The sequence below is a fragment of the Protopterus annectens genome, chromosome 3.part1, assembly GCF_019279795.1.
Source record: "Protopterus annectens isolate FY-2018-M chromosome 3.part1, PAN1.0, whole genome shotgun sequence".
Classification (NCBI taxonomy): domain Eukaryota; kingdom Metazoa; phylum Chordata; order Ceratodontiformes; family Protopteridae; genus Protopterus; species Protopterus annectens.
This window is the reverse complement of record NC_056732.1, coordinates 633,372,111-633,396,776: the sequence shown is the minus strand read 5'-3', so window position 1 is coordinate 633,396,776 and position 24,666 is coordinate 633,372,111. Positions and strand designations below refer to the sequence as shown.

Sequence of the window (24,666 nt, the reverse complement as noted above, 5' to 3'; positions counted from 1 at the left end):
TGTGTACCTTACTACCTTGTGGTATCTCACATTAGTGAAATTTTAAAATGTAATATATCATTTTCTTGGGTCTTGTGTAAGAATTTTGTCTTGACACTTCAGTTTATGTTGTGCGTTTTTTTTTTTTTTTTTGTTTTTAACTTTGGTTGGTGCTCTGTATATCGCGCATAGTTTGCTCTCCGTTTTCTTTTTTTCTCTCTGAATTGTTTCTCTGCACAGAATTAAAATACGTCCTGTTCTGTTGCGCGTATTAATTGATGCTGATCCTTTAAGTGGGCAGAAACATTATAGGACTGCATCTGACAAATGGGGCGGTCCAACGTTATGCGATCCATCCTCCAAAACGGTGCATATACTGAATTATAGTCTTATTACAATATAAACCGGTGTATCATAATAGTACTAGTTTTATTTTATTAAAGATATACCGTTCCAATTAATCCAGATGACTGCTTTGTAACTTTGATCCCGAATAGAGCGTGTCTTGGGGGGGGGGGGGGTTAGGTTGGTGTGGGGCGGGGTATGGCCTGCCTTGGGTGGGGTTGTAAATATATGAAAAGTAGTAGCAGGTCAATTTCTTAATCCCATATAGCATGACAAACTAAAACAAGTTTACAAGCACATTTTAATTTGAATACTGTATGTATCCGGCTGTGGCTTTACAGAATTAATGCAATAATCCAGCTCCTCAGATTTAAAAAAATGTGCTTTAACTGCTTTCAATCGAGTTTTCTATTATCATTTCGTAAAACTTAAGGCATGACTAGTTGCTTCTCATCTACGTGTGTCCCTGCTTAGGACAAAAAAAAACTTTTAGCCAGAATCTTGCCATTTCAGAGTGACAATTGTATGTGTTATAGCAAGATAATAACGAGTCTAAAAGTATTTATGCAGTAACAGTTAACTGAATCAAATGGCAGTGTCAATAATTCGTTTGGCAAAACATTGGCGCTGCCCTTTATCTGGATCGTGTCAATATAAGCAACTGCACAGTACCATTACTTTGCATGGGAAACGAAATTTGCTTAAGATGTTTGCCACCAAAGCAAAGTTAGTATTTTTTCTTCTTCATTGTCTACACTTGAGTTATTCCAAGCAATAAACTATGTAGTTTTAAGTATTATGAAGAGGCCTTTAGTACGTTTTATTTAATATTTACAGTCAAGAAAGCAGGGTGGAGTGGATGGAGAAGAGTGTCAGGAGTGATTTGTGACAAACGGGTACCAGTAAGAGTGAAAGGGAAGGTCTACAAAAGGGTAGTGAGACCAGCTATGTTATATGGGTTGGAGACAGTGGCACTGACAAAAAGGCAGGAGTCAGAGCTGGCTGTGGCAGAGTTAAAGATGTTAAGATTTGTACTGGGTGTGACGAGGGTAGACAAGATTAGGAATAAGTATATTAGAGGGTCAGCCCAGGTTGGACAGTTTGGAGACAAAGCCAGAGAGGCGAGATTGTGTTGGTTTGGACATGTGCTGAGGAGGGATGCCGGGTATATTGGGAAAAGGATGAAGCTGCCAGGTAAGAGGAAGGCCTAAGATAAGGTTTATGGATGTGGTTAGAGAGGACATGCAGGTGGTTGGTGTGACAGAGCAAGATGCAGAGGACAGGAAGAAATGGAAACAGGTGATCTGCTGTGGTGACCCCTAACCGGGAAAAGCCGAAAGAAGTCATGATACTGCAGAATCGGATATTGTCTTTTTTTCTGTTCTTCTTTTGCCAAAGTGTACATTTTTTCTGGGAACTTTTTTTTTTTTTTAATAAAATGCTTCACAATACCATTTGGTACCTTGCCTTGAAATAAGTGTGTGTTGCATGTCCTGGGAGGATTAGCTGAGGCTGAAATGATAAAATGGACGAGACGAATAGGAGGCAATCGAATACAGCATCATACACTTTTTCATTTAGTTTTGTGAGAAATGACTAGTGACAACAAAGTCATTTCTATGGGGGTACATTGATAATGTCTTAGTGTAGACAATGTGAACGCTTGCATTGTGTGTAGGTTTGGGAGGGTTGCAATAGGGAAGGTTTTCTTATTTTGATGTTTCTTTTGTTTCCTTAAGAATTTTGTCAAAGCTTGTGCAGCTATTTGTATATTTAGATGACTAGTAGTTCTAATTGTATAAATAATTACTTATGCCCTTTTAAACTATGAATACATTTCTGGTTTTATGACAAAATATTTTTGATATTTGGTGTCAGTACGCACACACCAGATGAAACTATGAAGGGAATACATTTAGAAGAATAATCTGAAGAGTGTTCAGTAGCAAGCCCCCACCTAAATACATTTTTTTACCATCCTCCTATGGTACTGCGTTTTTGTCAGTAGATCAGTAATGAAATGAGGTGACAAGTATCTGTGAAGTGGTTTCTCCTGCAGTTCCCCAAATTTGTGTAGGGGCTGTGATTCTTAAACTTCTTTGCTTATATATTCTAACTTTTGAATGCCTAATGTTTATCTAAAAGGGCTACACACTATTTTTTATACATAAAAGTAGTCTCACATGCATTCCTGAGGTATCACAATCTCAGAGTTAAGAAGAGCATGGGTGTGCAGCAACCCTCCCCATGTAGAGGATTGTGTTGGGCTTTGCTCCCCCATTAAACCACCTCCTAAAAACACATTATCTGTGTCATCACTAGCAGTTGTTGATGATCTTTGCAAAAACTGTGAGTGGAGCAATGCTATAACCTATGCAAAAACACACACTGAGGATTCTTTTGTACGTATGTCTTAAAGCATGCTTTATTTGCTTACTTTAATTTAATGATTTCATTTGTCTTTGATTACTGGCAAAGTCTGACTGGGCCAAGCCCCCTTTTAATGGAGACTGGGTAGAAAAGATGAATATTCTATACATTTGCACAGGTAACATGAACTAGCAGTAAAATATACCATGTAACTCTGAAGTGTGTGTATGTATATGTATATATTTATATAGCTATAGCATTTGCACATACTGGAAGTTAGTGGACCATTGAAGGGTTGAATGTTGTGCTGTGTTGTGTACCACTCTGAGTTTGATACAAGGGAAAGTAGCTACAGAAGGAAGAACAGGACAGAATCTGTAGATACTCTTAATATTTTGTGTAAGCACTTATTTTTCAAAATCTTACAACATCTGTGTGGGTACCTGCTGATCACAATGAGACCGTAAGAGTGAAGCCTAGGAGGTAAAGATGTATCAGGAGTAAACAATGTTTTTTCCACACTGATTGCTTGTGCACTGTTCTTTAAGTTTTGATGTCTTCTCTTGAACAATCACTGTGGATTGTTACTAGAATGCAGACATATATTTTGTTGCTATTATGTGACTTTCCCCCTTTAAGCCTGTGTCACACTGAATTGTTTTTTGACGTTCTTTTTTTATCAGATTTTGTTTGCTTGTTACCTCTTTCAGTGCACCTGCTCTCATACTTTTTCCCCATTTCCACTGGCAGGAAGATGTCTGCATTTTTGTTATACAGTGCTGCATATCTCTTAGTTGTCTAGATAGCCACAGAATTTCCAGCTTTTTGCCTTGTATTTTTGGTTTGTTTCTCATTAAATTTGTGTTTTTCTGGCAAATTACTGAGAACTGAAGTCACTAAATAATACACATCACATTTGAGTTTCAGACTACATATCCTTTAGAAAATGAATGCTAATGAAAAAAACTGTTATTCTGGCAACATTTTAAGTTTATAAGAGCAGTATTTAAAATCTGTCCCTATTGTCTGTCTTTTGTTCCACCATTATTTTAGGCTTCGTCTAGATTTCATGTGCCAAGAGATTGAGAGGTGTATGGTGCTACTGTTCAGGAGCAGACGCTAGTTATAGGAGTCTGCAGTATTCAGCAAAAGACATAGTCAGGGATTGTGTCTTCTGATTCTTCTTCTTTGGGTACACAAATTCTAAAGTCAGATATAAGATGTGGAATAACCATGTGTTTATTTGGTATGCTTGAAAAAGAATAACCAGCTCAAACTCCATTGTAAAAGCCAACATAGAAGTGTGTGTGTATTATTAAAAAAACAACTTTGTTGTAGTTATACATGTACAAGTTTAAAAATTAAGGCAGATGAGTAAATTCCATACTCATCTCCTTAGCCACCATGCTAACCTCAACCTCTCGCACAATACACTATCCTTGTTCTCAAGTTACCTAGTCAACAGATCTCAAGCTGTAAAATGGAGGAAAGGCACCTCTAGCTCCCTTCCTTCCCCCACTGGAGTTTCCCCAAGGTTCCATTCTTGGCCCTATGCTATTCAACATCTTTATCAATGACTTCCACTCTGCCATCCCAAATACTAAAATCGTACAATACGCCGACGACTCCACTTTAATCTGCTTTGCCACCAACTTCCCAGAACTTCTATCATACACTCAAACTGCTTTCTCCACCACTGAAAACTGGATGCTCCAAAACCACCTTTCTCTAAATGCTAACAAATCCAAAATACTACTCTTCCCCCCCCCTCAAAATCCTTCCCTCTTGACAAAAACTCCTTCCAAATTAGAAGCCATAACAATTCAACCATAGAAATTGTTCCCTATGCCAAACTACTTGGGGTCACTATAGATGAAAACCTAAAATTTGACACCCATATTCAACTCAACATCAAGAAAACACATCAAAAACTCGGCCTGCTATACAGAAACATCCACTATCTCTCTCCATCTAGACAAACCCTCGCCACTACCTATCTTCTTCCCTCACTAATGTATGGTGCCCCTCTTTATCTGCCTCCATTTGCTCAAAAATGGAAAGTCGTTATAATAAAATTTCAAAATTCGCCATCAAAGCCAAACACTCCTCCCACCATTGCTCTGCCCTCCACTCACTAAACTGGCTAGAACTTCCCAACCTTCTAGACTACCTCCAACTTACCACTGCCCATAGGCTATTATTTAACCCCTCTAAATGTCCTGCACTATCCAACATCCTACAACCATACACCCCTAACAGGCCACTTAGATCTGCTCACCTAAACCTAATCACTGTCCACACACCAAAGCGACCTGCCGGACAGCACCTCCTGTCCTTTTCCTTAGCTAAAAAATGGAATTCTCTCCCTCCTTCTTTACGAATGACAGAAAACCCTGACAACTTCAAAACCCTACTCCATTCCTATTTGTTCTCTAATTGGAAGTGCAACTGCACTTTCCCCACCTAGCCTTCTACTCTCTCTACACTAATTGTATTTCCATACTACTCCTATTTCTCTACACTAATTGTATTTCCATACTACTCCTATTTCCAACAACTTTGCTCCATGGATTTTACTTATTCTTTATTGTTGTCTTGTGTATATAATGTAAATATTGTAAATAGTCTGCTCTCCCTTTTATCCCCCGCCCTAACATGTATGCCTGTTCTTCCACTCTGCCATAACAAGACTCAGATTCTATGTAACCTTTTTAACCAAACATGTCAATACATGACTCATATGCTATGTAACCACTGTACCTCATACTGTCTCTGTATCACAATTTACCAGTATTCATGAAACTTAATATTATCTGTTGTATCTTAATGTATCTATATCTTTGAATCTTAATTTTAATTTTATCTGTTGTTTTTTAATTTTACTATGTAATGTGGAGCTTTTCTCCTCGGGCCTCCACTGAAAACGGGCTCCTGAGCCCAGTGGACCTCCCCGGTCATCAAACTGGAATAAATAAATACAGCAAGAAACCAGGGGTTCAGGATTAAGCTAGTTCAACACACAAAGGTAATATCCAAAAAAGAGAAGAAACCAGCTTACATGGAAAAGAGACTTTAGTAAAACAAAACTAAACAAAAGATAAGTGCTTTCATGCCCAAAATTGGCGCTTCATCAAATCTAAAACATTCAATACAATTTGTACTTTAAATAATACAACAACCAGTTGTTTTACATTAGGAAGGTTTGTGGCTTGCACTGTGGTGACAGGACAGGTAGCTTACATCCTTCTAAGTTGTGAACTGCTGATTGAGGGCTCAGTGTCTGTTATTCTAAAAGTGTATTAGTTCTGGTTTAAGCACTTGGGCTTCAGGCCAGTTATTTTACATTAAGAAGGTTCGTGGTCTGCACTCTTGTGGGAGGAGAGGCTGGACTCTGCCCTTCTGAGCTGGGAATTTCTGATTAAAGGCTTATAGTGCCTGCATATTTGAACTGTTTCTTACTGAAATTGGTACACCTTGCTTGCTGTAGCATAGACTAGATCCAGACCTGCTGAATCTAGCTTTGTTTGTATGCTTGTTATTTCCCTGAAATGCTAATTCCATCTAAAACGCGGCTTTTCAGCGCTTCTGTGGATCCCTAGTGATATCTGCATTGCTTACTGTACTTATTTCCTTGTTTCACTTGAAAGAAAGTTACTGTTTGTCGTTTTTGCATTTAAGTTACCTGTAACACATTGCATTTAAGTTACCTGGCACTTGCTCACTAAAGCAATTATATAAGTCAGCACTAAAATATTAAAAACACTACACCCTCACAAACTCCCCTTGAGTACCTCGTTCCCCATTGGCCCTTTTTTTTCAATTATAAAGTAATTCCCAATACTATTCTAGCATGTCCAAAGGTCAGTTGTCAATCTCCTCTCCAGTCCAGCTGGTGAATCTGGGAATCTTGAGGCAATGTTACAACTGCCTCATGTACACAGACAACCCTCTTCTCCTCCCAACAAATTCCAACACATGTGAGAGATGCAACCATATAGCCATACTGGAGGCTAAGCTCTCTCAACTCAGTACTGGCGAAACCAGTCAGGAGGAGAAGGAAACCACACTCACTACAATTCCAGTCTCACATAGACCTACCACAACAGCAAACCAAACACATAAACACACAAAAACATACTCGAAGACTCTAAATAAAAATCTGCCTAAGCAGTAGAGACCTCCAAAGCAGACACCCAAGCAACCGCTACCCCAAAACAAAACACATGCAACACATAGCTCACAAAGCCAGTGTGCCGAACAGTCACAGCCCTTAAGGCTAAACAACACACCTGATACACTTGTAATAGGTGACTCTATCGTCAGGCACACTGACGTCCCGCTCACCAGGCTGAACAAGGAGAAAGTCACGGTGAGCTGCCTGTCGGGCGCTAGGATCCGCCACATAACGCAAGCACTCAGGTCACTCCAAGGCAAGTACAAATATGACTCAGTCATTGTCCATGCTGGTGTGAATGACCTGAGATGTACCTCCCTGGACTACATGAAAAGAGACATAGAGGAGCTCTCTGAGCATGTAGCCCAGGCCGGTATGACCCTGACCTTGAGTAGCATCTTAACCTCACCAAGAATGATGCCACAATATGAAGACAAGATGATCAATTTCAACAATTGGCTTAAGTATTGGTGCCATTTAAAGGGGGTCCAATGCCTGTCAGCCTGGGATGACATGCTCGACAAGCCACAATGCTTCGCTTGGGACGGCTTGCACCTGTCACCCCTGGGCTTTTGGATATTGGCAAAGGCTCTTGCTACCCCCATAGTACCTTTTTTAGGCAAGGCTCAAAAGACAAACCCACCTCCATGGGTATCACAAGGGATAAGAAACTAAGAGTAATGCTACTCAATGCCAGAAGTCTAAACCTCAAGATGCACGCACTCAAAACTCTCATTAGCATGGAGAACATCGATATCTGTGCAGTAACAGAAACCTGGTTCAAGGCTCCTGAGAGCACCCCAGCACTACCAGGTTATACCTCATACCATGCTTTTCGGCCCCAAAACTTGGACCAAACCACAAAAGGAGGGGGAGTATCAATATTCGTCAAAGATACCTACACCTCCAGGTTGGTGGCACAGCACGAAGCATCAGAGACTATCCATGTGCAACTAACAGTGGGTAAAACTGCCTTCCAGTTTATAGCCTGCTACAGACCACCCTCCCAAACCCAGGAACCCCACTTGGCCTTCCTGAGAACACTGGAAAATATGAAGGTCTCTCCAAACACGATTATATTGGGCGACTTCAACTACCCAAACATAGACTGGGAGCATTACTCTAGCTCCAACACCCTAGCCCAAAGGTTCCTAGAATTTATAAACTCAAATGCTATGGAACAACTTGTTACCACTCCCACAAGAGGGGAAAACATACTGGACCTGATCATCACCAACATGGGGACTCTATGCTCCAGACCAGAAGTGTATCCATCACTGGTAAGATCAGACCATAAACTAATCTCACTGGATATTCACATCCCAACTCCACCCCCTGCCCTGAAAACCACAGTGAAAAACTTCTATAAAGCAAATTTCACACTCCTCAAAACTGAGGTGGAATCCTTCAAAGCCCCCGGGCCTGTGGAAAATACGGCCCAGACCGCAGAATCCTTTATAAACGCATTCTATGAACACCTTCAAGAATGCATGGATCATGCAATCCCAAATAAAACCAAGACCCAATCCTCCAAAGGCAGATGTCCTGTCTGGTGGTCCCCACCCGTAAACAAACTATACAATAGAAGGAGGAAGCTACTGCATGATAGAGCAAAATCCCAAAAAGGGAAGGCATCTCTGATCATTATTAGCAAAAACCTACGGGCACTCATAAAATCATCTAAGGCCAGCTTCGAGAGAAAAATTGCACAGGACACTAAGGATAATCACAAGGCTTTCTATAGTTATGTTAGGAACCTGGGTGGGAATTCCCAGATATGCTCAGAATTAGTCCAAAATGACAAAAAATACACCGAACCCACAGACATTGCCAACATCCTAGCTGACAGGTTCAGCACAAACTTCTCCCCCCCCCACCAAAAGGGCAAATATCTATCCCAGCAGAGTGATACCCCCCTGACATCTCAGATGCTCAGGTAAGAGCTGCCCTCCAAAGCAAAAAACACAGCATCAATGGGACCAGACGGTGTCCCGGGCTGCGTCCTACATGAACTCCAAGAAGAGCTAAACCGAAACATAAAACTACTGTTCAATCTCAGCCTTACTACAGGATATGTACCCAAAGAGTGGCGTACAGCAACAGCGGTCCCTCTCCACAAAGGTGGTGCCTCAACGGATCCTGGAAACTATCGCCCCATAAGCCTGACTAACTTGGTCTGCAAAGCTATGGAAAGGATCATCATGGACCTCATAAATAAAGATATTGGGGACCTACAGACACTGGATCCTACCCAGTTTGGCTTTGTTAAGGGCAGATCCTGCCTCTTAAACCTGGTTGATTTCTTTGAAACAGTCACCAAGGCCATTGACGAGGGGAAGATGGTCCACACAGCCTACCTGGACCTCGCAAAAGCCTTCAATACAATACCCCACTCGGGCATTTATAGATAAGCTCACCAGCTTAAATATAAACCCCTATGTCACTAGATGGGTTGCAAACTGGCTCAAGGACAGAACCCACATGGTTAGAATTGCTGGAGCCATGTCAGACTCCAAACTAGTTACAAGTGGCGTCCCACAAGGCTCAGTCCTGGGACCTCTCTTGTTCGGTATATATTTCTAGGAGGTACAGGCCAACACGGAAGGACTGTGGCTGACCAAGTTCGCAGATGACTGCAAACTGGGCACCATAATCGACTCTCCAGCTGACACAAGCATCCTCCAAAAGGGCCTCATAGAAACAGACAACTGGTGCCAGAGCCATGGCCTCAAGCTAAACGCCAAAAAGTGTATTGGCATCCCCTTTGGCAAAAACAAAGTGCCCACAAATTACCACATAGGTGGTAATCCATTAAGTACAGAAGAAGTAATTAGGGACCTGGGGACCCAAGTTGATAGCAATCTCTCATTTGACAACCACGTGGCCAAAGTGGTTAGAAAAACATTTTATATAGCCCACCTAATCATGAAGGGATTCACATCTAGATCAGGGGAGGTCATCGTGCCTCTTTACTCATCCCTCATCAGGCCCATAATTGAGTACAATGCCCCTTTTGGGATGTACCTTACCAGACACCTGCAGCAACTGGAAAGACCCCAAAAGTACCTCACCAAGAAGATCAAAGGGCTCAAACAGATGCCATATGCTGCCCAGTTAAAAAAACTCCAGCTCTACTCAGTGGCATACTGCCTGCTCAGAGGCGATCTGTGCCTGATGTATAAAGCCATGTCCAACCTGGAATTAATGGACATGCTGCACCTCAGAAAATCCAAATCCCATCGAGCTACACGCTCGAGAGACTTGAACCTCAGCACTGAAATAAATAGGACATGCTGGAGGGACAGATTCATAACCCAGAGGCTCCCTTCACTCTGGAATAAAATCCCAGTCCAGGTTAGGCAGAGTCCCTCATTGACTCTCTTCAAGAGGAATCCTGATGAGTGGATGGGAGATCGTAGGTTTACCCCGGGTATCACTTCTGTGTCACTGTTAGACAGAGGCACAGTATACTAATCTCGAAAAAGGGCATAGCAAAATTAATTTAAAATGGGTGGCGAAAGCCAAACACACTCTAGCTAGGCTTATAAATGCCCTAGGGCAGATAGCCTAGTATGAACCTATGAATTAACTGAGCCTCTCTCCTTGTATGTGGATAAACAGCTTTGTCCCATTCTAGATATGTCTGATAATGTTCTTAGGGACATGAAAGATTTTTTGGCCTCGTTATATAATTTTTCTGTAAATCATGATACTGATTTAACATTTTTCTTAGTTATTATGGACATAATGTCCCATCTTACAGTGATACCTAACGATGTTGGCATAAAGTATGTTGAATTATTTCTACACAACTGCTCTTGTCTTTGGATAAGATAAATTTGATTAGTTTTTTATTGAAAATTATTTTAAATAATGTGTTTATTTATAATGGACAGTACTATAGGCACACCTTGTGCCAATAGCTACGCCATTATTGTACTTGCCTATTGGGAGTTATTGTATGTTTTTAATGAAGGACTTTTTTTTGGTAAATGTGTCTTTTTATAAAGCTATTTGTGGACAATGTCTTTTTATATGGATGGATCCACTTAATATTTTGTATGATTTTTAGGATATTTGGAACAGACTACCAATTTTTTGCATTTTACTATTTCCTTTTTTGACTGCGTGATTGATTTTCTAAATGTTCAGGTATTTAAAACTGAATGTGGCTTACATACTAAACTATATAAGAAACCTTGTAAGAAGCCTAACATTCTCCACAGGAATAGTACGCATCCACCACATACTATTTGGAATGTTGTTAATGGACAGTTTTAGTGGCATGCTAGACTCAGTGCTTTTGATAGTAATATGTTCAGTTCCTTTAATGAGTTTAGTTATGAGTTCATTATGAGGGGATATTCTATGAAAAAAATATCTACGACTAGAGAGAATGGTGTTAGGAAGCTACCCATCTATGTCGAGCAAAGTTCCTCATTAACACTCTTCAAGAAAAATCTTGATGAGTGGATGGGAAATGCACCCCGGGGATCACTTCTGTGGCTGTGCTCGACAGGGGCACAGGAAATTAACTTTCTTGGGTTGGCGTAAGCCAGGGAACTTTGTTGGCTAGGCTTACTTAGGCCCTTGGGCCAATAGCCTAGTACCTACCTGTGAAACAAGGGTCATATGCTAGACCCTTTTTTCTAAAGTAGTTATTAGTCATGTCCCTGATCCTATACATAGTAATATTAGGATAGTTCTTACTTATTCCAATAATGTTGTCTCCATATGTGATGTTATTAGGAAACATTGGCACATACTTACTAGTGATATTTGCTGTAAGACAGTTTTAAGTGATGTTCCTAAGTTCTCTTTTAGAAGAAATAAGAATTTGAAGCAATTGCTATGCTATAGATCTGCATCAATATGTTCAGATGCACTTGTTCAAACTGGGGCTTTTCCTTGTAACAACTGCAGTACGTGTAAACATATTATGTGTAGTAACACATTCATACATCCTGATACAAGTCCGTTTATGTTTTTAGATCTTATGCCAACTGTAGGAGTCACGATTCAGAATATGTTGCCCACTGTGTGATGTGTCATAGTTTAATGTAGGTAAGACAAATAGACATCTCAAGGAGCGGGTTAATGAACACCTATATGATATCAATAGGCAAAACAAGAGGAATGCTTTGAGTAGACTTGTTTTATTGCCTAATCCTTCCCATTCCTTTATGTTTTCAGTATTGGAGCTCTGTAGAAATGGTAATAGAGGAGGTGATATACGCACTATGACTGAGTGCGCTGAAATTAAATGGATAGTAGAGCTACAGGCTAATGTAGGTAAAGGTCTGAACAAATGTGTTCTGCTGAAACTAGTTTTGAAATCACATGGTCTAAAAAGATGACTTGGATTGGTAGTGTGTTAATTGTTGTATTTAAAATATAAATTGTATAGAATGTTTTAGATCTGATGAAATGCCAGTTTTGGGCTGAAAGCGCTTATCTTTTGTTTAGTTTTGTTTTATTAAAGTCTCTTTTCCATGTAAGCTGGTTTCTTCTCTTTTTTCATATGAGTAAATACTTGTTTCATTAGACTTCGGGGAGAATCATAAGCCACTCTTGGCATAGTATATCATCGTACAAAAGCTGTTTGGAAACTTTGGTAATTCTGAGCTATTTACTCTGAAGCACACATACTGCTCACGCAATGCACACATACCACTGTTCCTCATGCATAGTGCTTCATCTCAGCAGGTGAAAAGACCATCATTAACCAAATAGAAGCAGGATAGGACAGGTGAGAGGATTCAAATATGCCAACAGTGCAATGAAAAGTCAAGCTTTCTAGTATCTGTGTAAGCTTGGGATGGTTCATAGGTGTGCATTGTAGCCCAGTATAAGCGAATGTCATCAAAGTTTACTGTTGTGCACAGTGGAGGGTTTAATCATTTAGGGTCATTATTTGGTGTACAACAAATTTTTGGAATGATAGCACAAGACAAAAATGTCATTCCCTGCACACAAGAAGGAAGAGGTGTGTTTTGGGGCCTTTTAAGATAATCTTTCAGCAGTCACCATAACCTGAACTTTAGCAACAAAGTGCAAAGATCACCCACAACCTTTTTCATTTCAAACCACAATGTTTATGAATAATTTGCATGTAATTGGGCATAGTTTCAGCTTCTTGGAATTCCAAATGAAGGTAATATAATGAGGGCATCCGAGAAAAGATCCAAGAAATGGTGTAGTTATGGCTGCTTTAGAGAAGGAGATGCAACTGAGACACCATGATGTGATAAAAGAAAATCTCTGTGAGACACTATCTAAGATAGCCACTGTCTTTTTTTTTCTTCTAGGATGATCTGACTGAGTTTTCCAGGGGGCCGAGAAGCAGGCAGTGCTGGTGACGAAACAAGAGGAAATGTTTGAGTGGTTAGAGTACATAGACCAAGCAATACATATAGTGAAGAGAGACTAAACACTTATTTTTTTAAGAGAGAGACTTTTTAGAAAGTAGTGCTTGTTGAAATTGTGAAAAGAATACCAGCCATGACTGATGGGTCTTCATGTCATTCTTGAGGTTTTTGGCTAATCTGTTCTCTGGTCAGGAGTCATATTTACACATAACACTGACAGAAATCTGGAAATAAACGTCTTCAGAGTACAGCATCTATCAGTGATGACATTGGGAATGCTCGCGGCTGTGAACTAGCAGTTCTTTCTGCCTTGCATTTTCAATATATCCATAGATGGCACTTTTTTAGAATTAGAACCATAATGTACCACTTTAGAGGTGTTTTTTAAAAGCAAAGTAGCAGTACATTTCTGACATCTATACACCTTTTCCTACATATTCCTTTAGACATTAAATACTTGAATACAAATTCTCTTCTTCTGGAAAATACTCAAAACCTACTGCTGTTATATATGTACATAACTTTCCTTTCATCAAGTATTTATTGTTTGTTGTAATGTTTTCTACCAGTCTTGGCATGTGAGCTTAAGGCATTTATATCGGGCACATTTTAGTTCTGATGAAGTCTAGTGTTTTAAATGGATGAAAGCGCTAAACTGTATTAAAATTTATTGGTATACTATCCTTGTATAAATATATATATATATATATGTTTTGTTTTGTCTTGGTTTTTGAGTTTAAATCACTGCTCATTTCTAGCTTGTTCATTTTATTGTTTTTTGATAGCTAGTTTGGCTATAGCGAATGGTGATCCCGATATTGAGAACAGTCTGAGAGGAATCACTGTACAATAGTGTTCTGAGTTTCAAGGGAATCATTTGGCTGTATTAAGAGATGCATCAGTTCCTTCCAGTGGGGATACATTTGGTAACAGTAGGGAGATAATATACAGAGAAGACGAGATGTTAAAAATATTAATTGTCTAGCTAATCCATTCAGTTTTGATAAGAACCTCTCTGGTAGTGTGAGGGATAATAGTAGACGGTGAAGGAGAAGTGCAAGTCTTTGATATGGGACAATTTGTATATTTTGCTAACTGTATAGATAGATGTTACATTCTGAAGAGGTTTCAGTTGTATCATTTTCCAAATAATATTGAAGAGGGATAGTATGTTGTATCATGAATTTTTTGACTGTGGGTGTTAACTCATGAAAATGTTAGATAAGAATAACAAGACACTTCTTGGTCATTTGGAAAATGAGATTTTATAAGTCTATGATAGTCCGTAATGATGCCTTTTCTTGCACATTTATCTGATTACCAAACATTTTTGTTGCTACTGAGAGGTTAAAAGTACTGTGAAATTTAAGAAGAGTGAAAAATTACAGAGGGACATGGTTACTTTTCCCTCTGGTATGGCATATCCCTTACATAAGAACAGTAAAAGAACATCTGCCAATGAGAATAAGAATAATAATGAAGGGGTGGTCCTAGTTCCTGATTACAGAATGAGATTTATTTTTAAGAACAGACAGTAAAGGAAATGACAAGGAAGTCTAACTGATTAGCTCAGAAAAAAATAGGTTTTCAAACAGGTCTAAAAGTGGTGGAGGACCTGTTGTATGCGAACAGAGGTCATGTGTACTTAAAAGAGATTGTTCACTGCAGAACATACAGCAAGGTGGTGAGGAATGGACCACAATTTGTAGTGGATGCAGTAGACAGAGGAAGGGGTAGATTGAGGAAGATAGAGGACTTTTGAGGTAGAGGGGAAACATTGGTAATCAACCTGAGCAGTGTCATTTTAATGACATTGAGTGTATCGGTCTTACAAAAAATGTTTTTCTTTTTGATCTAGCAAGTGTGTGGACATTGCAAACATTATTGGACTTTAAATTGTATGTAAGGTTGAATTTGAAATTTTAATTAAATGGCAAACATTTAAATAGTGAAGTACAATATTGTTTTAAGTAAAATAGTATGTTCAATCCCCCATTATTGTCTGTGTTTAACACTTTTCAAGATGTTTGTGAGAGGGATATTAGAAATGCGTTTAGTAGATCTACAAAGAATAAACATTTTAATCTCTGTAAGGAACAGAGAGATGCTTTGCAGAGATTAAGAATCATGAGTAAGTAAGATGTATGATGGATGATAAATGACGTGACATGGTAATAATGGGTAGGACTTCATATGTTTAAAAAAAAAATAAAGAAATGTTGATTTGATGTAGCTTTTAATGTCCTTGTCTCCATGAGGGAAGTGAATAGTGTGTACCAAAACATGGATTTAGTGCTTCTTGATTTGTATCACAATGTGCGAGTTAATACAGATGAGTATGAATTCATGTGGGGTGGAACATCCAAGAATAGCTACAAAAAACAGAGAGACCCCTCCCTTTTTTTTTAGACCTGTTGGGTCAATACTGCACCACAAATTGTGTTGTTATTTTTGGAGGATAGAGGAGGTGCCCCACTCACAAGGAGATTTGGTAGGTATATAAGGTGCTAAGAGAGTTTGTTAGGAAAGATTGGAGCCAATTACTGGAAATGGACATTGATATGAATACATGGAAGGCTGTTTGTTTGATGCTTAGGAATAATGTTGTCGTCGTCGTTTTAGGGTATTTGTGTGGAAACTACTTGTTTTTTACCCCATAGAAACTCATGAACAGGTCCGTGAATGTCAATACCCATTATTGGAGATGTGAAGTTGATGATCTGGGCACATGGGTTTGTAGTATTTGATTCTGTTCTTGTTTTGGTGCATTCAAGATTGAACTGGCACAACTTCTAGCTAGTTTATTACAAAAAAGATAGATCACAAAAGAATTTGCTAGTGTGATGGGCTAAAAATATTCTCTGTAATAGCATGATGACGGCAATGTTATTTTTAATTCTTCTAGTATCAAAGTAAAGAATAACTCAAAGCTGGAAATTTAAGAGACTTCCAACAGTCAGAGATGTCAGTGATTATGGATGAGCTAGAAGTTGGAGAAAGATGAAGTAAAAAGAAAATCTCATGGCAAACATATACACCTTAATGGCTGTCCTTGAAACTCTACTGATAACTATTTATGATGTAAGATTAATAGGGATTATTGTAGGATGAGGTGTTAAAGGACACATAATGTAATGACTGTTGATAGAAACTCAGCCAGAATAATTGTAGTATTTATTTTAATATTTAGCATGCAAGATAAAGAAGCTCGTTTAACAACTGTAAAAATATAAATGTAGTAGTTAATAATTTTGAATGTATTAGGTTTGTTTCTGTTAAAACATGTTATTGTGTGAATTGATTTGTTGGTTGTTGAACAAATTAGGAAGTGTTTTGGTAAAAAATTACTCCATTTAGTTTCCTGTTCAGCTACTGAATAGGAGACATTGTGTGTATGCAGTAATGGACAGCATCGCTGTTTATAATTGGTTCACTGAATCTATGGTCATCATTAAGGTTATAACTGGGTAAATGCATTTTGTTTGTTTTTATTTGTGAATTAAAAACAAACTCTTCTCATCACCCCTTTAGTCATACAGAGGTGACAGGCAGACGAAAGTATAGACAAGAATATAAAGTTCAGGTTTTTAGGTTGTAGTAATATTCTGAAATATTGACTTGGAAAGAAATATCAAAAATCAGAATTATGTGACACAAAATCTCTAACTTGTGTTTGTTGTGTGTAGGTAGTGGCTGAGATGGTCAAATTTGCCAAGATAGAACAAGAGGAGTTACTGGGAGAAAGATGTATATGGGATCAAAATTGGTAGATGTCAGAGAATTAGATGGCAAAAATCAAGTTTAGTATTAAACTATGTATGCAGCCATGTTATGGTCTTTTGTGAAGCTAATAACTGAGATATTTCAGGTAGGAGCTATCTAGTATTTCTGTGGCAGGAAGATGTTGCTTGGTCTAATCAGATGAGAGTTTAATTTTGTCTCTGTAAGGATAAATGATCTTGAAGTATCTTTGTATTCGTAGGCAAAGAACTTTCTATTTTAAGAGTAGTTTAAAAGGGTTTTCACTAATTTTAATGGAAATTGGGTCTGGGTAGGGTTGATGGTACCATTTGCCTGTGACCTCAAGGAGTAGGATGAGTTTGTGGCTAGTTTGTTAGCCAGAGTCAGATGTGTTATTTTGTGTAGTAGACATGCCAACAAAAAGGTTGAACAGTCTGCTATAGGTAGCTTCTTAGCAATATAGCTGGGGTTATAAAATGGTTTTCCATGATGGTACAAAGAGAACGACAAACCTGTAGGTTTTGTTCACATATGTAAACTGCTTTCTTGCAGCTGTTAAAGGAACTTCTCATATTACTATGCCTTGTTGCTGCTGCAGCAACACATAACATTTTGCAATTTTTACCACTCGTATATCCCTTCACCAGCCTTAACTGTCTAGTCCTACACAAACCCGTGCAGTCTCTTCCATTGCCTCATATTCCCTACAGCAATGAGTCATATGGCCTTCTACTTTATCCTCAGTTGGAGTATTTTTATTTCTTACTCTTATCACATTGGTAGCTACAAGTTTCAAACTGAGGCCAAATTCCTCATGTCATACCTTGACTAAAATGCTGCACGACATGCCTAGGAATTGTTGAATCAGCCATTCCTGCTGCACCTACTACTGGCCTGTGCCAGGCAGCACTCTTGTTTTGGGCCTAGTCACCACTCACTCCCTCAGAATGGGCAAATCAATGGTGACCACCCAATCCCATCTCCCCGGCTGACTTCATCATCAGCTAATTTCACTGGCCAAAGTTGCTGAGGTTAAATTCAGAGATCCATCTTTCTGTGACATGGAGATTTGCAGTTTTGTTCACTTTTACACATAACACGAACATCAAAACAAAATTGCAGTTAATAGTTGCAGAGTTTAAAAACTAATTTTTGACATTGCTTTTCTTTTGCAGAAAGAAATACTGGTATGAAAGTCCAACACTTGGATCTAATCTAGTAAGTAATATACATTTCATTTGTCTATCTGTCCTAGCTTGCCTTATGGTATTTTATTTTTCTGTTATATGTGAATGTAGTCTAGGAGTTGTCATTTTGTATAGTTAAAAGGCTCTCAACTTTCAAAAGAAATGTAACAAAAATGTGATGCTGCATCAGTATAGAACCAAGAAGCAAGTTAAAGCAGGGAGAACATGTGTTGCAAACAGAAAAAGAATGAAGTTTTTATTGGCCTGAAATGTAAACATATAAGTAAAAGGCCATTAACTGCTTGCTTTTATTCGATATTGCAGTCTTTTTCTGAAAAAGGACTGGTCAAAATCTCAGTTCAACTTGCTTTTTTGTTTGAGAAGTGTAATGCTAAATCCTTTCAACTACAAAGTGCTTGTTTTGACATGGACTTAGACCACGGATACCATTCCCATGACATCTTAAGTGATAGCCACACTATCGGACAAGTCATTCATTTGTTGTACAAGAGGTGGGCCTTTTGAAGAAGTCAGACTTTTTTCAGAGATGCTGCAGTAGAAACCATTAGCTGGTTAGACCTGGCAATGTGTACATATGAAAACCTGTTTTGAGAGCATGCACTTTGCATTGTATTAAGAGACGAATGCATTGATCAAGCAGTTGATGTAATGGTGTAACTGGAATAATTAAATGACCACAGTACCTGTTGCAGCAGGAGCTTAACAAATTTGCTAAATCTCTGTAAACTAAGGTAACTGAGGAAGCTCATTTTTTACATTTTGATTTTACGTGAACCTTGATTACAGATCATTTTTTGATGAAGGCCCTGGGAGAAAAGGATGCACATAATAATGTGTGAAATGGGTAATTATGCCTTCAAAAGCTTGGCATCTAAAAGGTTCCCAGACCACTGGTCTCCCCTTACCTATAATCCTTCACAAAGGAAGATCCTCTCTACCTTTTGCCACACACAGAAATAAGTCACTTCTCTAAACTGGCCCCAGACTACTTTAGTGTTTCTTCACTAATTTGTGAGAACAGGTTGTTTATTTTACCTCTTAATCACTTAATGATTATTCATTTCCACTCTGTTTCGTACATGTTGTGATGCCTGTGCACTGGCTCAGCAATCAAGGAGCCTCAATCCTCACCACTAAGACCAGTGAGGGGCGTCCATATAGGGAAAGGATAATAAATACACACACAGTAAAGTACAATTTCCCTTAATAGCACACAGCGATCACAGTCAATCTGGGGCTGGTCTCTCCCTTTTCCTCCAGGTCCCCAATAAGACTCCGCACTGGCACAGCTATAGGGTCCAGATCTCAGGATAGTGGGCAAGCTAAAACCTCCAGCACCCTCTCTGTCCAACCAGTGCTTCATGTTCCTGCCCAAGTAGCTGACACATGCACGCACTTTGAGATAAGAGTTTATACAACCACACGGACACTCCTGGGGAAGGCTGGCACAGGTTCTCCAGCTGTGCCCCTTTTACCCAGACTATATGGTAGAAATCACTGCCACCACTCGGCTAACATTTATCAGCTACTCAAAGGCCCTTTAAACGGTATCCAATTATTACTGTGCAATATTGTTATTATCCAAATGGTAAGTGCAACCTAACAATATGCTTGACTTAGCTTTCTTACAGCAGATTGCACTGTTACATTTTTGCAGTTCAATATCCAATGCAGTCTTTTCACATTTAAGAAAACAAGCCTGTGGCTTACATTAACATTTACAAATGACATAATTATCTACAAAATTCTATCTGGCTAGGCTGGCAGCCCTTACCTATCTTCACACATGTTACATGTCAGCTCTGAAACTACTGGTAAAAAACTGTCAACGGAAAGCTACAGCTCACAACAATTTTAATACGATAGAATAATGGAAATTTACTAAACTGTAGAAAAATTATAACTTTCAAAAGCTAGTGAAAAATGAGGCAAAATGCCCCAATGAGAAGGAACGGGTTGTCAAAACACTATCAAAGGAAAAATAATAAATAAACCAAAATTTGTTGACAGTCTTTTTCTGCTTTAATTTGCATTGTTTTCTTGGTTTTCCTGTATAACATGGAAAATAAAAAATGTAAAATGTTTAGAAAAGGGAAAAAAATTCCTTCTCAAGATGAGCATGCATCATGTGTTGTTTGCTTAGGTGATGAACACTACTCAAAATAGTGTTTGCTCTGACTTTGTTTTCTTACATTAGAGACAGAAAGGAAGTAGGCTAGAATAGGAAAAGCTGAAAGATAATTCTGCTTCTTCACCAATTGAGGCTTTGATCTTTAAGTTGATCTCTTCATGCCCCAGAGCTGAAAAGTTGTACATACTAAAGAGAAAGAGGAAGCATAAATCGGACCATATATGAGTAGTATGTACTAAGTATCCCTTCCTAGGTCCAACTCCCAAGAAGCCAAGTCTAAGACTATTCTTCCATGACTCATGTGCTACGCTTCCTTTCATAGTTTCCAAAATATTTCCCATAACTCACCCCAGATCTGATGGTGTGTTCTTCTCTGTTTCAGGTACAGACCTTTATCTGCCTGGTCTGTCAGGTGTCATAGAAGTATTTCTATCAAACTGGACTACAGAAAGCTGTTGAAGGCATGTTTTGAGCTCCAGCCCATGTGGTTTCAGGGCTGTCTCTTACTGACATTGGGGTGGCTAGAGGTCCCTTATACCAGGCATAATTTTCAATACCACCTTCCCATGTGTCCTCAATGAGCTTCTTACAGGTTTCATTCCCTGTGAGATAAACACTAGACCTGCACTCATCAGCTAGGTGATCTGTGATCTGCAGTCTCATTGGCAAGACAACAAACTCCAACGCATATGCCATCAGCAACAACTTTGCAATCAACATTGTTTTTTTTTGGCATTGTGAGCTCTTTCATCCCAGGTTCTTGCAAGTGATCATTCAGCAGCAACTTTGCAGTCAACATTGGTGTTTTTGGCAGTATGGGCTCTTTCATCCCAGGTTCTTGCATGTGATCATTCAGCATTTGTATCAACCCAAATTCTTTCAGGACAGTTTTACCATTGTCTATGTCTGCCATTCAGACTTTGACATTGATGCTCTCAACGTTGACCTTAGCCTTAATGGTTTTTAAGCTCTGATGATTTTGTTTATATCTACATGCTCTCACCAGTTAACAATGCACATATCTTATCATGATAAAGTTAATTGCATATTTTCTTATGTGTTTTCTTTTCTGTATTTATATTGTAAGTAGTGTAGAAAGCCTCTTTTTACCTATACTGTTCCTGCAATTGGTCAGTTTTGATCAGTGCACTACCCTGGTAAACAAATATGTGTGCGCGTACGTGTGTATAAATAATTGGGGTCAAGCCTTTGAGGGTTGAGCATGGGACTAACTTACTGTGTCTTGACATTAACTCTGATTGGTTATGTCTTGGTCATTCAGAGCTGACTCATTATCTCAGGACAGTGCCAGTGTTGATGTTGCTACTGTTGATTCAGCTTACTTGGCATTTGCCCTCCTTGATGTATGCATTCACTTCTGTCTGAACTAGAGACCCACACATGGCTAGTGTCATGGTAGTGCATTGTGTTTCCCCCCAGAAAAGAGGGATCCAAGGGTCACTGCATAATACCACCATTGGTTACAGATGTTTGATCATCATCTTCATTAAACCCATCATGTGCACATGAGGTTCAGGAGTTTAGGTGTAACAGAAAGCATATACCCCCCCCAAGGAATCACTAACTGTAGTTGTAGACAAGGGCAAGGGAGCTAGTTCCCTATTATATCTCAAAATTACTCAAAATAAGATTTGGGGAAATACTACAAATGATGAGGTAAAAGGCAGGATAGCCTATTCACTCTTCTTCCTGCCCTGACTGTATCGTACAGGAGGCTTTTCTATCTTTTAAACCTTGTGTGATGATATGAGGTAGTGCCATCTGTGCCAGGGAGAGTAGGGCAGTGCATGTGTAACATATGCCAGCATAGCTAACTGGAGTTTTGTAAATAATTTCATGTCATTTGACTGTCACACTGATTTGTACTTGTGTAAAATGTATTTGTAAAGCTGCTTATGTTAAAAATGCATCAAAAATGGGTCCTGCTGGATAGAAAAGAGCTACACATGTATGCCAGACATTATTATTATAACTGATTAAATGTATATGTTTTAACAGATAATGCTGGAAGGGAAGAGGTTAATCTCAGTCCAACTAATTTGGAATATAGGTTGAACATTAAATGGGTTGGTTTAGGCCATAAAGATTTTATCTTTCAGTTCTGATTGCAGCCAGAGACAAAATGTCTGGGAAAACCAGGACTAGGAGTCTTACTATATTGTCCTTAGGGGTGAACTAATTGCTACCCTGGAAGTGTGGAAGGTTTTGAAATTGTTTTATAGTTTTCATATGCTGCAACAGATGTTAGCAAAACAGTGAGTGTGCATTGTACCAGAGTCAGGTGACCATGTGTGTTATTCTATGACCAGCACTGAAATTAATTTTTAGATGTTAGTGAGAGATATGATGGAACTCTCGCAGCAGCACTTTGTTTTTCAGAACTTGACAGGAAAGATCTCTTACAGATATCTCACACAACCACACCTCATCTTGCCTTGCTATAGTAAGCAATAAAACACTGATCATTTTGCCTTGCTGTAGTAACATAACTAGGGAACAGTAATTCTGTAGACAGTCAAGAAAATGTAGTGAGATTAGTTAAGTATTGTTTTTCTATATCTGTGTGAATCTGTCCAACTGTGTTATTTTTTTACATCTCCTGTGCCTGAAACTCTGATGTTTATTGTAACCAGATAATTCAGTATTCTCATGTTTTCTATTTTATTGTTTGTTTGTGTCTTTCGGCTTTTCCCAGTTAGGGGTCGCCACAGCGGAACTCTGGTCCGCTAATGATTGTCAGTTGATTTTTACATACCTGCTTGCCAGGCCTGACGCACAACCTTCAACGAAGGTACGCCCATTCACGCATGTCTCCACGCAGAAGACGCTCTAGCTGAGAATCGAACCGGACAGTGTCTTACTGTGAGGGGACAACACTACCAGTTTTCTATTTTATTATTTATTATTAAATATTTCTATACCTTTCATTGTGGCTAGTCTTTTTAGGGAATACTTTTAACATCTTAAGAGTACTTATGCTGATTTAGTGACACAGTGGCTGCTCATGAAAGCCTTGCTGCATTGGTCAAACTCTTCCATTTGTATTAGTAACAATTTTACTCACTGTAATTGCGTACCCTTGTAATATCCTTAGAGTAGCTGACTGGTGGCAGCATAATTGCCTTATAGTCTGGATGGGGTGGGGGGGGCATAGCTGGTAAATCTGTACCAGCTTTTCCTGTGTGTGTGTCAAAATCAAATATCCAAGTGTTTGTGTCAGCTACTTGGAACTGGGAGACACAGCTGCAAAGTGGTCAGTTTGGAGTCTTGTTTGGGGCGTAGAGAGAGACAGAGAGGTGTGCTCTTAAGGGAAGTTGTGCTTGGTGCAGAGAGCTGCATCTGAAAATACTGTGTGTATCCATTTTTGTTCCTAGTTGTCCATCCCTCACTGTTGTCAGTGGTGAGGATTGAGGCTCCTTGATTACTGACCTGGAGTAGGGCTTGCTTGTTGATGGTTTTCATAGTTGACAACATAGGGCAACAGATAGTTAAAACAGCATGGAAAAAAATGATATTATGGCAACCTTTCTGAATAGGCCTGAGAAGATCCTGTGACCTCCTGATGACTGCATGTATTGGTCACAGATTCCCCAGGTTGACTGATGTTGAAGCAGCTGCTCTTAGAAATGCTGCTGCATCACACAGCTTCTGTGTTAGTCCACCAAACAAGAATGTAAAAGTCTAAAGTATTGGATAGATTTGGGAAGCATTTACTCATCCGCCACTTTTTTATACTAGAGACTAAAAGTATTTATTACACATACTTTATTTCCAGAGAGATGGAGTGATGGCTGGTGAAACAAATCGGTGTCTGGAGGTTGCCAAATGGGAATTTGTAATTCAAGTTACAGTCCTAGATGTCAACTATACTCTAAGAAATCTCACCTCGCATCTATATCATAACACTGGTAGCCCCCCTGTTGTAGAAGCATGATGGCTCCCCTTGTAGAAGAACCCCCCCCCCATGCATTTGGAGTTGCACAGAAAGGGAAGGAGCAGGTAATGGTGCCAACTCTGATGCAGTCAATGTTGTGGAGTGATAGGCCAGTGAGTTCGCATATGAAGGAGCAACATGATGCAGGATGCAGCTGAAGAGAATATGTCACAGGAAAATGTTCTAGAATGTTTTGTAGAATGCCCATAGGAAACTGGGAAAGAATGTACTCTCATTGTAGAAGAAAGATCTAAGGGAAGAGTTGCTTGATTTAATAGAGATGGATAGGCTTATTAAGACCAGTGCAATAAATAGATTACAGAAAGTCAATAAGACCCAAAATGTTGGAAGTCTGATAAAGCAAATAAACACAGTAATCAAGACTATTAACAAAA

General features: G+C 39.1%; 1 protein-coding gene across 2 annotated transcripts in view; it reads left to right on the top strand.

The window, feature by feature from the left end:
* Positions 1–562: 562 nt before the first annotated feature.
* The window catches only part of RBFA (ribosome binding factor A), a 508,328-nt gene continuing 484,224 nt past the window's right edge, over positions 563–24,666 (top strand). For both annotated transcript variants that reach the window (XM_044067015.1, XM_044067014.1), the window contains exons 1-2: positions 563–1,050; positions 18,153–18,195. In XM_044067015.1, coding sequence (XP_043922950.1) covers positions 914–1,050; positions 18,153–18,195 — 180 coding nt within the window. In that variant the 5' untranslated portion in view covers positions 563–913. The remainder of the gene's footprint in view (positions 1,051–18,152; positions 18,196–24,666) is intronic.